The sequence below is a fragment of the Leptopilina heterotoma genome, unplaced genomic scaffold, assembly GCF_015476425.1.
Source record: "Leptopilina heterotoma isolate Lh14 unplaced genomic scaffold, ASM1547642v1 Lhet_19, whole genome shotgun sequence".
In the NCBI taxonomy this organism is placed as follows: Eukaryota; Metazoa; Arthropoda; class Insecta; order Hymenoptera; family Figitidae; genus Leptopilina; species Leptopilina heterotoma.
In genome coordinates, this window is record NW_025110908.1 from 578,163 (window position 1) to 595,078 (window position 16,916).

The following is a 16,916-nucleotide window of genomic DNA, read 5'->3' on the forward strand; positions in this document are numbered from 1 at the left end:
AAATTGTGAAAATTAACGCACAACTACAAGAAAAAGTTTTTCTCTACAATGAAAATTTCTCTATAATTTATTAAAGATAAAAGGAAACGGAGGAATTACTAACAACTTCTAAAGAGTTATCATGGAATAACTCTCAAATGGAAGATTCGGAATACTTTCAATCGTCCAGTGAAAATAATAGGATAAAGCAGAGAGAGAAATATTTTTGTTCAAAGTGTCAGAAACGATATAAAAGTCAATTGGGTTTTTCGTCTCATTTAAAATTCAACTGTATTAAACTAGAAGAAGAAGACGACGACGAAGAAGAAGAAGAAGAAGAAGAAGAAGAAAATGTTCGGTTCAAACATCCAAGTTGTATACAATTAAGAAAAAGAGAGAGTCCCAAAATTAATATTCGTCCTTCAAAATTTTTGCCAAAAGAGCGACCAAGAGGACGAAGAAGAGAAATCAAATCTTCATTTCGGAAATTAACCCCAAATACCTGCTATTCATGTGGAAAACAATTCAACATAGAATATGGACTCGCCAGACACATTTCTGAAGGTTGTCTAAATTCCCTCTACAAATGTCCGTATTGCAATTATCAAGAGGATAATCAACTCCTAGGATTCTTTCACGTCATCAAAAAACATCCAGAATTAAAAGTTTATTTAATCAACAAATTCCGAGGCAAGGAGAAAACTCTTAGTCGAAAAATGGAAACATATTTACGCTCCGTTCCCGTTTTTCGACGTCCCTCAGCACAAAATCACACCGACGCTTCGAAAAAACCCCCAAACAATTGCGAAACGACAACAGATCAACAAAAAAATTCGCCAAACATTTCCGAAAATGAAGAACAGTATTCAACAGATATCACCTGTCCGAAAAATTGCGGTAAAATATTCTCCAAATCCGACAGTATTGATCATCATTTAAAAAGATTTTGTCCCGAAGTAAATCGCTATCGTTGTGCATATTGTAGCCGAAAGTTCGCCTCATTCAAACTAACCATTTCACACACCGAAGAAGAACATTCAAACGAACAAGTTTGTGCCATTAGTTTACACACGAAACAAAAAATTTACAAAAATTCCCTCAGCGAGAGAAAATTGGAAGGTTCGGTAATGAAGCAACAACGTAAACGAAGAAGATCCTCCACATCGTCTGAAAATCTATCCAAACGACAGAAAATCGAGGAGAACCCTAAGGAAAAAGAAAATTTGGAGAGAAAACCGAAAGAAAAGGAGAATTTGGAGAGAAAACCGAAAGAAAAGGAGAATCTGGAGAGAAAACCGAAAGAAAAGGAGAATTTGGAGAAAAAACCGAAAGAAAAGGAAATGGAAATAGGCAGTAAAACAATTCCCTGTTCGAATGGATGCGATAGATTTTTTACTCTACCGCGTTATGAGAAAATTCACTTCAAATACTGTACGCTTCCAAAGCGTTATCAATGTCCCTACTGTCCGGTTATTTACAAAATGAACTCGGATGTTACGTCACACATCGCTCGCCATCATCCGGGAATGGAAATTTATTCCATCGACACTCTGGGTGACGATCCAAACTCGAATTCTACTTTAAGTGCAATAGACGGAAATCGAAAAACAGAAAATGAAAAGCAAAAAGAAATCCCAGTCGAGCGTTACGAGAAAAGAAAACTCCACTTAAAGTGCCCCAAATGCGACACTATTTACGAACACCCAGACGATTTATGGGAGCATTTCCAAAAATGTCCAAAAAAGCAGGTACAGAACCAAGTAATTAAAAGTCCCCAAAAACCACTCAATGACATCGAGTTCGTCAACATTTCCGAACCGGAAATCCTTTCCCAAACTGCCGAATTTGTCGGCGAATCCAATGATCTCAGCTATTTGGATATTCTCGAAGGTCCGGAGGAAATGGACGAGACTTTAATCGACATCGCGAAGGACAGTGATTCAGACGAAGACTCATGCCCAAAGGAACTGTCAGAAGAGGCACTGAACGAAGAGGTTTCGAAATTTGTTCGAATGGAGGCGGAAAATCAAGCAAATCAGGGGGAGAAAACAGTGAATCAATTTGTGTGTCCCAATAAGTGTGGTTGTAAATTCACCAAACAGACGACGTTGAAAATTCATTTGAGTTTGTGTTGCCAAAAACCGATACGATTCAAGTGTCCTTATTGTGAATTCTTCACTCATGGCGAGTCGAATGGTTTTTGCCACGTTGAAAAATACCATTCGAGTGAGGAAATTTCGCTTATTGATCTGATTACGAGGAGGGAAGTTTATCCAGGGAAGAAAGTAATAACCATTGATGAGAATGACATTGAGTGTGTGGATCTGAGCAGTGAAATCGATGAAAGTGAACAAACTATGGAGACGAGTGAAGGAAATGAAATGAGTGAAGACAATGAAATTAATGAAATTAATGAACTGAATGCTATGAACGAGAGTACGACAATTTTATTCCAATGTCGTTATTGTAGTTATTCGACGAAAAAACCCGAAGAAGGATATATGCACATGAAGATGAGGCATGTCAACGAAAGCAATGCGTTAATTTGTGCCAAACCTCCAATTGATGATGAAATACAGATAATCGATTAGGAACTTTCATTAAATTTCAACATTCTCAGGTAAATGAAATTAATTTCCTTTTTTTGCCTTCACTCTAAATCTGAATCAGTGAAAATTCAGTGGACTAGTTTTCTTTAATTTCACTCATTCATCAAAGAAACCTCGTCCACTGAATTAAAATCAGTGAAATTTTCACAGATTCAGATTTAGAGTGTTCAAACAATGCTTCTTAAATTCTGAACGTTCAAATAAATGAAAACTTATATTATTTCTTCATCAAATAAAATTTTGATAATAATAATCTATATTTTTTGTTTGCTAACTTTTTTAAAAAAATTTCTTTTTAAATATTTAAAATTTTTAAAATCATTGAATTCTTGAAAAGAATTTTCTTTTTTTATCAAAAAATTTGAAGATAATAATTGAATTCCTTCGAATTCTTTTGAAGGATTTTGTTATTTATGAAAAAAATTTAATTCTTGAAAGAATTATATTCAAATGTTAAAAAATAATTGAATTATTACGAAAAATTTTGAAATTCAATTATTTTCAATATTTAGGATTTTAATAAAAAATTTTCCATTCTTTTTAAAAATTCAATTATTTTTCGAAATTTTAAATAAATTTTTGAAAATAATTAAATTGTTATGAAGAATTTTATAATTTATGAAAATAATTGAATTATTTCGAAAGATTTTGTTATTTATGAAAAAATTGAATTCTTGAGAAGAATTATATTAAAATATTTGAAAATAATTGAATTATTACGAAAAATTTTATATAAATATTTGAAAATAATTGAATTCTGGCTAATGAATTTTATTAAAATTTGAAAAAATCCTAATTAAATTCTTTTTAAAAATTTCTTTAAATGTTTTTAAAATAATGAAATTTCTTTAATAATTTTAATTGAAAATTTTGAAAGCAATTGAATTTTATGAAGAAGAATTTTATTAAAATTATATTGAAAATAATTGAATTCCTGAGAAGAATTGTATTACATATTTATAAGAATAAATTAAATCTTGCGAAGAATTGTAAAATTTATAAAAATAATTGAATTGTTCCTAAGAATTTATTAAAATTTTAGGAAATAAATTAATTTTATGTAAATATTTGAAAATAATTAAATTCTTTTCAGGAATTCTATTAAAATTTTTTTGAAAAAAATTGAATTTCTACAAAGAAGTTTACTATTTATAAAAATAATTGAAATGATCGAAGAATTTATTAAAATTTTAGAAAAAATTGAATTGTGTTGAAAAATTTTTTTTAAGAATTATTTGAAAATAAGCAAATTCTTTCGAGAAATTTAATTAAAGTTGTTTCGAAAATAATTGAATTTCTGTAAAGAATTTTATTAAAATTAAGCATACTCAAAATAATTGTATTTATCAGAAGAATTTTATTATTTTTTAAAATTAATTGAAATCTTTCAATTTTTTGACGAATATATTTCGAAATTGCATTGAAAGTAATTTAATTTTCATATAGAATTTTTAAAAATATTTTGAGAATAATTGAATGATTTTTAGAGAATTTAAAATTTTTGTTGAAATTGAATTTTATGGAAATTTTTTAAAATAATTAAATTCTTTCGTGTAATTTAATTTAAATTGGATTAAAAATAATTTAATTCCTGCAAAGAATTTTAAGTAGTATTTATAAAAATAGTTAAATTTTTCCGAAGAATTTATTAAAATTTTAGGAAATAATAATTGAATTTTTTGGAAATATTTAAAAATATTTTAATTCTGCCGAAGAATTGAATTAAAATTTTTTTGAAAATAATTGAATTCCTGCAAAGAGTTTTACTATTCATAAAAATAATTGAATTATTTCAAAGGATTTATTAAAATTTTAGAAAATAATTGAATTCTTTCGAAAAATTTTATAACGAATTAAGACAAAAATTGAATTCTTTCGTGAAATTTTCTAAAAGTCTACAGTTATCAATAAACAGTACTTAAATTTACAATAGATGTCTAGGGACAAAGGCCCTTTATTTAAACTCTAATTATTCCACTTATTATACACAGAAAAATTTAGTTTCAATTCAAATTTAACAAGAAGCGTTTGCTTTTTCAAATTTAATTTCGAAAGTTGTTTTAATTTCATTGAAAAATCGAAATCGCGAAAAATTAAAACATTTTCGTTAAGTGACAATTCTGTAAGTGAGATAAAATTCTTGGACCCTTTAATTCTCACTTGTCCAGGTTTGACTGTATTTTATTATTTATAAAATGGAAATTCCTTCTGAAAATTTTATTATTTATGAAAAAAACTTAATTTCAACGGAAAATTTTATTACAATTTTTAAAATTAATTGATTTTCGAATAATTTTGTTCTTTATGCAAATAATTCAATTTTTTTGTAGAATTTCGTTATTTATGAAAGTAATTAAATTTTCTTAAAAAATATTTGAGAATAATTTAATTCTTTAGATAAATTTTATTATTTAGGAAAATAAATTACTTGTAACAAAAAATTGTATTACAAATTTTTGAAATTAATTGAATTTTTTAAATTAATTAAATTGTTTCAGAGAATTTTTAAAAATAATTGAATTTTTACGAAGAATTTTATTAGAATATTTTAAAATAATTGAATTTTTTAAAAGAATTTTTGGAAATAATTTAATTCTTTCTAAAGATTTTAATTTTTATTAATTTTGAAAATAACTTAATTTTAACGAAAAATTTTGCTACAAAATTGTTATAAAATCTTTCGTTAAAACCAATGGAATTATTTCGAAAAATTTTATTTAAATTTTTGAAAATAGTTGAATTTTTGAGAAGAATTTTATAAAAAAAATTATTGAAAACAATTGAATTCTTTCGAAGAATTTTATTATTAAAAATACTTTAAAAAAAATTTTAATCAAAATTCAAAATAAAATTTTTCAAATTTGTTTGTTAAACAAAATCATTATCAGAATTTCATTAATAAAACTTATTATTTTCTATTTCAGGTTGTTTCTCATTGCACATTTGAAGTATTCATTCCAAGTCAGTGGTATATTTATAAATATCTTCGTTATCTTTGATTCCAAAGAATAGTTGTACGAAATTTAAATTATATATTGCAACTTTTATTTGTGTTATTTAAACTGTTTTTTTAAAAGCAAAGCTAATATTCTAAAATATTCAAATTACAAAAATGTTAAAGTAGTCTGCATCTACTGTTATATAATAATTATTCACATGTTGTACTACTAAATATGAATTAAATTGATAATAATAAAATTATTTTCTCCATTAAAACAAAAGTGCAGGAAAAAAATTAAATAACTTGGAAACGAGAATTTTTCTATAAAAAGTACGAGAATTTTTTCGAAAAGTTCGATAACTTTTAATAAAGTCAAAGTTAATTAGAAATTATTTAGCATTCAATTTTTATAACTAACTGAAGAAGTATTTGATAAAATTGTTTACAAACTTTAATTTATATATTTTCCTCGTATTCCAGATCATTTTCTTTTTTTCCTTATTTACTTAGTTCTGTTGTTTTTTTAAGTTATTTTTTATTTTTATTTTCGAAACAGGAATTTTTCAAAAGTAAATTTAAAAATTATGTTTAAGACTCATTTCGGGCCGGCCCTAATTTTGTTTTTAATTTTTTTTAATCTTTGTTTATTTTTTGTATTCTGTATTTTTTTTATTCCGTATATTTTTTAACTGTATTTTTTTATTCTATATTTTTTTTATTTAATTTTTTTTTGCTTTTGTTAATTTTTTGTATTCTGTATTTTTTTTTGTACTGTATTTTTTGTAACTGAATTTTTTTTATTCTGTATATTTTCTAACTGTATTTTTTTAAACGTATTTTTTTATTTAATTTTTTTTTTGCTTTTGTTAATTTTTTGTATTCTTTATTTTTGTTCTACTGTATTTTTTGCAACTGAATTTTTTTTATTTTCTATATTTTCTAACTGTATTTTTTTATTCTTTTTTTTTGTAAATGAATTTTTTTTATTTCGTATTTTTTGTAAATGTATTTTTTTTATTCTGTACATTCTGTATTTTTTTTATACTGCACTTTTTGCAGCTGTATTTTTTTTATTCTACATTTTTTATATTCTGCATTAATTTATCATTCTTCATTAACTCTACGAAATTTAAAATAAAAAATTCCAATTAAAAAAATTTTTAATTTCTTATCCTAACCAGTATTTTTATTGTCAGCTCTTTAACTTTATTGTCCGCAAATTTTCCCAAAACAATAAAATTGTGTCCAACTCTAAATTTCATAAACTCCTATTTTACATGTCTGTGTGTTCATTATCCTTATTAAGATATTTTTAATCATCCTCACAAGCTTAAAAATTTTATTTCTTTTCTCTAATACAAAAAAATCTTGTTTTTACAGCAGTTTATCATCAACAAATATGGGTGAAGCAAGAAAGTCAGAGCCAATTTTATTCAGACGATGAAGATACAAAATATCAACCTGGATTCGATCCAAATGAAGATCAGAAGAAAATTCTTTTCATCTGTCCAAACGAAGGATGCAATAGTACTTTTACAAGGAGAAATAATTTGACCTGGCATCTGAGAACTTCTTGTGGTGTAGTGCCCAGATATAAATGTCCATATTGCGATTATATATGCAAAGTTAAAGCCGATGTTCGCAAGCATATTATTCGACTTCACAAGGACAATCAAGTTTTTGTAGTTGATCTCTTTGAAAATATGTGAAATGTTAGAAAATATTTTCGACAATTTTGTAAAGAAAAATTTGTAATTGGAAATTTTTCTAAACATACGTAGAAATTATTTCTACACTCTTTTCGAGAATAATTTCTATATAATTAAATAATAATTAAATATATAATTTCTAATATGTAGTAATTATTTTCGAGAATAATTTCTACATAATTGGAAATTATTCTCAAAAAGAGTGTAGAAATCGGTTTTCTAAATATGAAGTAGAAATTATTCTCGTATTTGTATAATTATGAAGATAAGTTTTATAGGAAATTGTTTTTGTAAAGATTAATTAATTTAAATTTTAAATATATTCACAATATACGTATAAATTATTTCTACACTTTTTTCGAGAATAATTTCTATATAATTAAATAATTACTAAATAAATAATTTCTAATATATAGAAATTATTTTCGAGAATAATTTTTACCTTAATTAGAAATTATTCTCGAAAAAAGTGTAGAAATTGTTTTTCTAAACATAAAGTAGAAATTATTCTCGTATTTGTATAATTACAATAAGTTTTATAGGGAATTGTTTTTGTAAGGATTAATTAATTTAAATTTTAAATATATGCACAATATACGAAAATGAGAAAATTAATAAAATTATTTTTATCTATTTTTTTTATTTTCGATTAACGATTTTTATTGTTAATTGAAGGAAGAATTTATTTATTTTAAGAAGAAGAAATAAATTTTATTTTTTATTTCACTGGCTCTTTGGAAAAATGAAATTTCACTGAGAGTCTTTTTTTAATAATGTGATTGCTTAGTAAATAATTATTTTTTATTTTTTCAGATAGAGGCCAGATGTCAGGAGTGAAGAAATTATTTCCCTGTCCGCAATGTACAACTAGTTTTGGTCAAAAACAAAGTTTAACGCGACATTTGAAATACGAATGTCTTCAAGAGCCGAGATTCGCCTGTCCTTACTGCAATCATCGGAGTAAAAAGGCTTATAGTATTTATGGACATGTTCGCAGACGACATGTTGATATGAAGGTTTATGCCATTGATATTTATGGCGATACTGACGGAGGCACTTTACTTCATGTGCCGTAAAATTTTTCATTTCCGCCCAATTTTCCAAAATTTAAATTGTAATTTACTATTTAAATTCGAAATTGTAATTTACAAGTTAATTTTAATCTAAATTGTAATTTACAATTTAATTCAATCCAAATTGTAATTTAAATTGTAATTTACGAGTTAATTTTAATCTAAATTGTAATTTACGATTTAATTTAATCCAAATTGTAATTTACGATTTAATTTAATCCAGATTAGAATTAAAACGTAATTATACAATTTAAATTTTGGAATTTTCTACGAAAGTACAAAATTGATTAATATTAACATAAGAAAAAGAAATTTATAAAAAACCGAATTGTATAAATAATTAAATATACATTTGTTTCTAAATAAAATTCATACAATTAGCAATCACCCCGACTATCCCGATTTGCTTCGTCAACAATTTTTCATTTCTAAAAAGAAAATCATGAAAAAGAGCTTCTCTAATTAAACAATAATCATTTTTACGAATTTCGATTAAAAAAACATTTACAATAAAAATATCGCATCTTCCAACTTCCAAAATTTGTGAAAGAATTCTTTTCTTTTCTTTTATTTTTTTTCGTTGCATGAAACAAATAGTATTATTGCGGTAATAAAAAAACAAAAAAAAAATTCTAAAACAGCTTTGAATGACATTTCGAAAAATGAAATTGAATTTTAACTAACGTTTTATAAATTTTTTTCAGGTAAAAAACGCAGTGGATCGCATCAGAGGCATTTTGCGAAATTTGGAAAAGCGAAACTAGACGACAGTCATTTCAACTCGTACACGGGAAAATTTCATTGTCCCAAATGCAATAGTGGCTATGGAAGGAGAGACACAATGTTGGGACACTATCGCTACGAGTGTAATCAACCGCCGAGATACAAGTGTCCCTATTGTCAATTGCTCAGTAAAAAGACTTCTAATGTTTATCAGCATGTGAGAGCAGTTCATCCCAGTGAAACTGTAACACTGGTAAAACTCTACTGAAAGAAAAAAAATTTCCTTTTTTTTTTTTTTGCTTCCGTGAAGAAAGATTTATTATTGAGAAGTCATTGACTTTTCTTTTTTTTTAGTTCAAGAAAATTAGTTTTAATAGAATTATAAATGATTGAACATTGAAAATGTAATTAATTTAATTATGAAGGCTAGAACATCAAAGAATTTAATGTTGAAGACACATTCGATTTTTATATCTTCATAATGAAAAAAAAAAAATTATCTTCATAATGAAAAAAAAATTGTCTTTATAGTAAAAAAAAAATTTTCTCTGGATTTTACACAAAATTGTAATTTGTAAAATTATGTCCTTAAAATCGGCGAATTTTAATTCCTTCTTGTAAAATTAATTCTTTTGGTGAGATTTTCTTTTACTGTTGGTAATTTTAATGTAAGAGTTTCACAACTTTTTTTTGTAAATTTATTTTTTTTTCAAAAATAGATTTTGAAATCCATGGGTAACATTGTAGAAAATTTTTTTTGTTTTTTAAAAATTTCAAAATGAAAAAATTGATTTTTACTATTTTTGAAAGCATTTTTTTGTTTTAAATTATTTTTAGACTAAAATTGCTAAAAAAATAGTATTTTTATTTAATTTTTGAATTTAAAGTCCACTTGTTTCTCTTATTAATTTCATATCATCATTTCATGTAAAAAATAAAAAATATTAAATATTTTTTAATATAGAAAATAAAAATTATTAAAAAATTGTGATTTGAAATTAGTTAGACAAATACAAATTCAAAAAGTTGTATTTTTTATCATTTTTAGTCTAAAAATAATTTTTTTCTAAATTTCTTTAAAAATAGTAAAAATTTGTCGAATTTTTTTGATACAAAAACATTTTCTGCAAAATTATGCACAGATTTCAAAATATGAAACTTTTTGGAAAAAATAAAAATTCAACAGCTATCAAAATATGATCTAACCCATTTTATTCTATGTTCATTGAATTCTACAAAAAAAAATTTCCAGAAAAATGATTTTCTAGAATATTTAAAATTATTTTTATTTTAATTTTTCTTTTTGCAAAATTATCATAAAAATAATTTTCTGGAAAATTTAAAATTATGTTTATTTGAAAATTTTTTTGTGAGAAATTCAATAGAAATAAAATAAAATGGGTCGGGAATATTTTGACTCCTTTAAAAATTGGATGTTTCGCTAAAAATTTATAGACTTTGAAAACCATTAATAATTTTGTTGAAAATATTGTTTTGTCTCCAGAAAAGAATTGCAGAGTGAGAAATTTGATTTTTTACTATTTTTGAAGAATTTTTTTGTTCTAAACTGTTTTTAGACTAATAATGCTAAAAAAACTATTGTTATTTAATTTTTGTTCTAAAACTCATTTGTTTATTTTTCTAACTGATTTCGAATCGAAATTTTTTTATATAAAAAATAAAGAAATATTAAATATTTCTTGATATAAAAAATAGAAAATATTAAATATTTCTTAATATAGAAAATAAAAAATATTAAATATTTTTTATAATAGAAAAAAAAAATTTTTTTCTCTAAAAAAGTGCTTCAAAAATAGTAAAAATCAATTTTCTCCTTCGACAATATTTTTGTAGATACAAAAACATTTTCTACAAAATTACGAATAGATTTCAAAGTCTACAAGATTTATAGGAAATTTAGAAATTCAAAAAAGATGAAAATTTTTCAAGTATTTTTTTATGAGGAATTCAATGATCAGAAAATATTTTCACTCCTTTTGAATTTTTATTATTTCTAAAAATTAGTAGATTTTGAAATCCATGTGTAATTTTCTACAAAATATTATTTTGTGTCCACAAAAAAATTGACGAGTGAAAAATTTTTATTTTTACCATTTTTTTAAGAAGTTTGAAAATTCATTTTTTATTTTTCTAACTAATTTCAAATAATATTTTTTTTTATACGAAAAAAACAATATTCAACAATATCTGCAATTAGTTAGAAACATAAATGAATTTTCAAATAAAAAATAATTATTCTTCTGCATTTTTAGTCTAGGTAAAAATAATTTCAAAAAATGTTTCAAAAATAGTAAAAATCAAATTTTTGATGGATACAAAAATATTTTCTACAAAATTACGAATGGATTGAAAATAAAAATTCAAAAGGTGTCTAAATATTTTCTGTCACATTTTATTTTATGAATATTGAATTCTTCACCAAAAATTACCATGAAAATATTAAGGAAAATATTAAAATAAAAAAAATATTTTCTGGAATATTTAAAATATTTTCTTGTTACAGTTAAAAAATCGGTGTTTTCTATTAATTTTTCGAGAATTGGAATTGAATTAATTTAATTTTAAATAATTAATTTAATTAATTTAATTAATTTAATTTTTAAATTTAAATTTGCTGACTGAAAAACGTAATTTTACAAGTTTCTACAAAATTCCATAACAAAACTGTAAATGGACAGAAAATTTTTGTTCACAGTATAAAAGAGAAAAACTAATTTTTGTACATATCAATGAGAGAATGAACCAAATTGTTTAGTAAATTGTAAAAAGGAACATATAATGTAAAATAAGATTAACTATTAAGGTCATTTCTTCAAAAGCATTAGTTTGTAAATTTATGTTTATTGTGCAGCATAAACAACACACTTTAGAAGAAAAAAAGTGGCTAAAATACATACATTAAATATATTTTAATCAAAGGTTGTTTGCTTTATTGACGCTAATAAGACAGACAATACAGGCAAGTTTAGAGCCTTTATTATAATTTCTATTCTAAGGATTACTTATTTTTTTGTTTATACTTTTTTATTTTATATATTTATTTACACTTTTTTTATATCTATTCATATTTATTTATATTTGTTTATATTTATTCCTATTTTTTTACTTTTATTTTTATTTTATTTATATTTATTTATTTTTTTATTTATATTTATTTATTTTTTTATTCATATTTTCTGATTTCAAAAAATTGTGAAATTGCATAAAATAAACATTTTCATAAAACATTTTTTGCATGACATTTCATTAGATTTATAATATTATATACATATTTTTTGCACGGCTTTGAATATTTTTATATTTTCTTTTTCACAGGTAAAAAAAAACAAAATAAAAAAAAAATAAATAAAAATAAAAATTGAATGAATAATGAAATTGCATTCATTAATTTCCTTTTTTTGTTTCAGAAACGAAAGCACAAGAATGGGTTAATCGACCGCCTTTAGACAGCTACCTTTGTCCACAGTGCAATGCAGGTTTCCGACGAATGTTCGATTTGTTGAGACATAAATGCGGTCAGGCACTGCGTTTTGCGTGTCCCTATTGTCATAAAAAAGATAAATCGAGTAGTAACGTTTACAGACATGTACGACGATGGCATTCTGAATTGCCCCTTGTCATTAAGAAAATGTTTTAAATTTTTCTATAGCAATTAAACAAAAATTTCAACAAAAAAAAAAACAAAAACAAAAAATGGAAAATATTTCTTTAAATTATACCAAACTAGAAAAATTCAAATTATACTGATTTTTTTTTTAGATTTTATTTAATTTATTTTTATTGTTGTATGATTTCTGTTTAAATTTCTATTTTTCTATTTTTTATTTCTTTCTTATTAATCTTTTCATTTCTCTCATCATCAATGTGAATTAAATATTAATTTTTCCTTGGAGATTTCTCGTTGTACATTTTATGTGCATTTTAGATAATAATTTTCGTATGAAGAATAATTTTTTATTGGTCTTTTACTAATAAATTTTTTTGTTTTTAGTTACAGGTCTCAAGTCAGTACGCAGTCGAAAATGTTATTTTTGTGACAACTGTGGTAAAGAATACCGTTCTAATCAATATTTAAAGCTACATAAACAATTTGTTTGTGGACGAAATTTCAAAAGGAAACGTTTTTAGTAACAACACAATGAAATTGTGATAAAAAATTATTGAATTATGTGAATAAAAAATTATTGAATTATTGATTTATATAAATAATTATATAAACATCTTTTCTTTATATTTTATTACTATTACTATTATTTTTATTGAATATTAATTATTAATAATTAATAATTATTATTAATAAAAATTATTTAGTTAGAATTTGTTAAATAAATAAATATTTTATATTCAAGCCCCAGAAAATTTAGTCCCCATTTTTTCATATAGTTTTAAGTTATTTTCAATTCTTATTAATTATTTTTATTGTTATTATTATCATTATTATTTATTTTTATTACTATAATTTTTTTGTTATTATTATTACAGGTCTTGGATATTATGACTTTTTCGATTTTTTCCGACTATTTTTCAAAAAATGAGACATTTTTCGACTTATTTTCAAAATTTGTGAATATTACTAAATTGTTATTAATATTAATAAAAATAACAATTTTAATTTGTGCATTGTGTGCTTTACAATATTAAAATCGTATGTTCGTAGAATTTTTAAATTGATTGAATCATTTTGATTGATTAAATTAATTGATTGGATCATTTTGATTGAGAAAATTAAAATCAATTGATTAAATCATTTTGACTGAAGAAATTAATTGATTGAATCATTTTGATTGATTAAATTAATTGATTGAATCATTTTGATTGATTGAATCAATTTGTGAAATTATTTTGATTGTTTGAATCAATTTATGGAATCATTTTGATTGATTAATCAATTATTAAACTGATTGATTTTTAATTATTAATTAATTAATTATTAAGAGAGTTGATTTAATACAATGTATCGTTTTTCCCTTATTTTCTAAATTATTATAATTTAATTAAAATGAAGTAATTTTTGTTCGCAGATTTCTATACGCCAGCGAATTATTATCCAAATATTGAACCACAACCAAAGAGAAGAAACAGAAATCATCACATTTCTGAATTAAAATTCGGCTGTCCTCATTGTTCTTTTCGAAACAAACGCAAGGATCACGTTTACCGTCACATTCGAGGACGACATCCTGACGAGGTCGTTTGCTACATTGACTACAGTGCCGCACCAATGTTTCCAAATATGATATAAATTTATAGATCTCGTAAATATTTCTAATTTTCTATAATATTGAAGGAGAAGTTCAAAAGAAAACCTAGTTTTTATAAAAAAAAGTTATAAGTTTAATGATTATAATTAACTAATTCATTAACTAATTATCAAATAGATATTTACTTGAAGCTTATTATTTTTATTTGAGTTAATTAAATAGTATTTGCCTCAAATACTGAAATTATTGATTAAGAAACAATTTATTTGTTTAAATGCAATTTATTTGTTTAAGTACAATTTATTTGTTTAAGTACAATTTATTTGTTCGAAAAAAATTATTTGATTCAAGTAAATATTTAATTGACAATAGTCAACTAATTAGTATTATTTGAATCAAATAATTTTTTTAGTGTTCTTTAAAAGTAGAACCTGAGCTGTCTATAATTATTGTGTCAATTTTTACTAATTTTAATTGCTCTTTTACTAATTTTTTCCGGGAGTAATTTTTACTATTTTTTAGCAAAAATTAGTAAAATTTACTTCGTACAGAATATTTCTAGAGTAAATGTTACTAGTTTTTTAGTAAAGAATAGTAAAAATTACTTCAGATAGAGTAAATTTTTTTACTTCGAAATGAACTGATTGAAATACGCAAAAATTCCATTGAGATTTTAGTTTTTATTTTACCAATTTTTTTCCAAAGTAAATTTTACTATTTTTAGCAAAATTTAATAAAATTTACTTCACACAAAATTTAATTTTCTTAACTATGAAAATAGTAATAGTTGATTAAAATCTCTAAAATATGTAGACAGCTGAAATTTTAATGTTTGTTTTACAAATTTTTTCTGGAGTGAATTTTACCGTTTTTATAGTAAAAATCAGTAAAATTTACTTCCGACTAAATAAAATTTTCTTTATTACAAAAATAGTAAAGTTGAATAAAAAAATATAAATTTCAGACAGCTAAGATTTAAATTTTTATTTTGCTAATTTTTTCCCGAATGAATTTTACTAATTTTAGTAAAGATTAGTAAAATTAAACTTGAGAAAGAATAAAATTTCCTTTTTTAGAAATTTTCCTGTTTCAAATACTCCCAAATTCTAGACAGCTGAGATTTTAATTTTTATATTCCTTATTTTTTGTTTTGCTGTAAATTTTACTGTTTTTAGTAAAAATTAGTGAAATTTACTTTGGACAGAATAAAATTTCCTTTCTTGCGAAAACAGTTGATTTTAATCAATCAGAAGTAAAAATTCCAGATAATTGATATTTAAATTTTATTTTACTCATTTTTTTCTTGGAGTAAATGTTACAATTTTTTTTAGTAAAAAATAGTAAAATTCACTATTTTTTAGTAAAAATTAGTGAAAAACACTATTTTCCTATTTTTTTTTTAGTAAAAATTAGTAAAATTCACTATTTTCCTATTTTTTTTTTAGTAAAAATCAGTAAAATTTACTTCGACTTGCATAAAATTTTCTTTACTACCAAAAAAGCTGCTTAAATAAGCAGAAACTTCTGACAGCTGACATTTTAATTTTTTCTTGGAGTAAATTTTACTATTTTTTAGTAAAATTTACTTTGGAAAGAATAAAATTTCGTTTTTTACCAAAACAGTTGATTAAAATGAGTGAAAATTCCAGACAGCTGAGATTTTAATTGTTATTTTACTAATTTTTTCTTGGAGTAAATTTTACTATTTTTTAGTAAAATTTACTTTGGAAAGAATAAAATTTCGTTTTTTACCAAAACAGTTGATTAAAATGAGTGAAAATTCCAGACAGCTGAGATTTTAATTGTTATTTTACTAATTTTTTCTTGGAGTAAATTTTACTATTTTTGTAGTAAAAATTAGTAAAATTGACTTCGGCTTGCATAAAATTTTCTTTACTACGAAAAAAGCTGATAAAAAAATATGCAGAAATTCAAGACAACTCAGAATTTATTTTTAATTTTACTAATTTTTTCTTGGAGTAAATTTTACTAGTTTTGAGTAAAATTTACTTCCTCTTGCAAAAAATTTCCTTTATTACGAAAGCTGAGGTTTTACTTTGTAAATAGTAAAAGTAATATTTTTTTTATATTAAAAAAAATCGGTTTAGAAACAATTATTTCTAAGAATTAAATAATTAACTTTATACATAATCTGTAATTTCTTTCAAATAAAAATTAAACCACTCAATAAATATCAATTATTTTCCTCGCTGTCTTATATTTATTTTTTTTTAATTTTTAAATTAAAATTTTTTTTCATTAATCTCGAGTATTTCTGTCGTTTGTGTAATAAAGAAGTGAGAATGAATTGTGTATCTGAAAAAGTAATGATTTGTCTTTAAATTGAAATTTAATAATTGTAAATTGAAAATTTTTTTTTAAATTATTTGAAAGTTTTAAAAATTATTTGAAGGTTTTGAAAATGATTTAAAGGTTTTTGAAAACTGATTTCGACAATTAAACTAATATTTGAAATAAATTTTTCTGTTTCAGATAATTATCAACGACAACCACCCGGCAGAACAATATTAAGAAAATTCATCAAAAAAGTGCACCTTTGCTCAAAGTGTGGCCAATGTTTTCCTCAACAGGAAATGCTACAGCAACACATTCAAAATGTTTGCGCAGCAATGCCAAGTTTTAAGTGTCCCTATTGCGAT

At 23.2% G+C, this 16,916-nt stretch overlaps 2 protein-coding genes across 2 annotated transcripts; both read left to right on the forward strand.

The window, feature by feature from the left end:
- Positions 1–3: 3 nt before the first annotated feature.
- Positions 4–5,747, forward strand: LOC122500656 (zinc finger protein 107-like). Its single transcript, XM_043609690.1, has 2 exons — positions 4–2,599; positions 5,513–5,747. The coding sequence occupies exon 1, from the start codon at positions 138–140 to the stop codon at positions 2,568–2,570; it is 2,433 nt and encodes an 810-aa protein (XP_043465625.1). The 5' UTR covers positions 4–137; the 3' UTR covers positions 2,571–2,599; positions 5,513–5,747.
- A 2,315-nt stretch (positions 5,748–8,062) lies between these two features.
- LOC122500617 (zinc finger protein 319-like) lies at positions 8,063–14,297 on the forward strand. The gene is made up of 7 exons (XM_043609627.1): positions 8,063–8,310; positions 8,535–8,548; positions 9,016–9,287; positions 11,975–12,014; positions 12,463–12,641; positions 13,047–13,059; positions 14,077–14,297. The coding sequence occupies exons 1-7, from the start codon at positions 8,063–8,065 to the stop codon at positions 14,295–14,297; spliced, it is 987 nt and encodes a 328-aa protein (XP_043465562.1).
- The last annotated feature ends 2,619 nt before the right edge of the window (positions 14,298–16,916 follow it).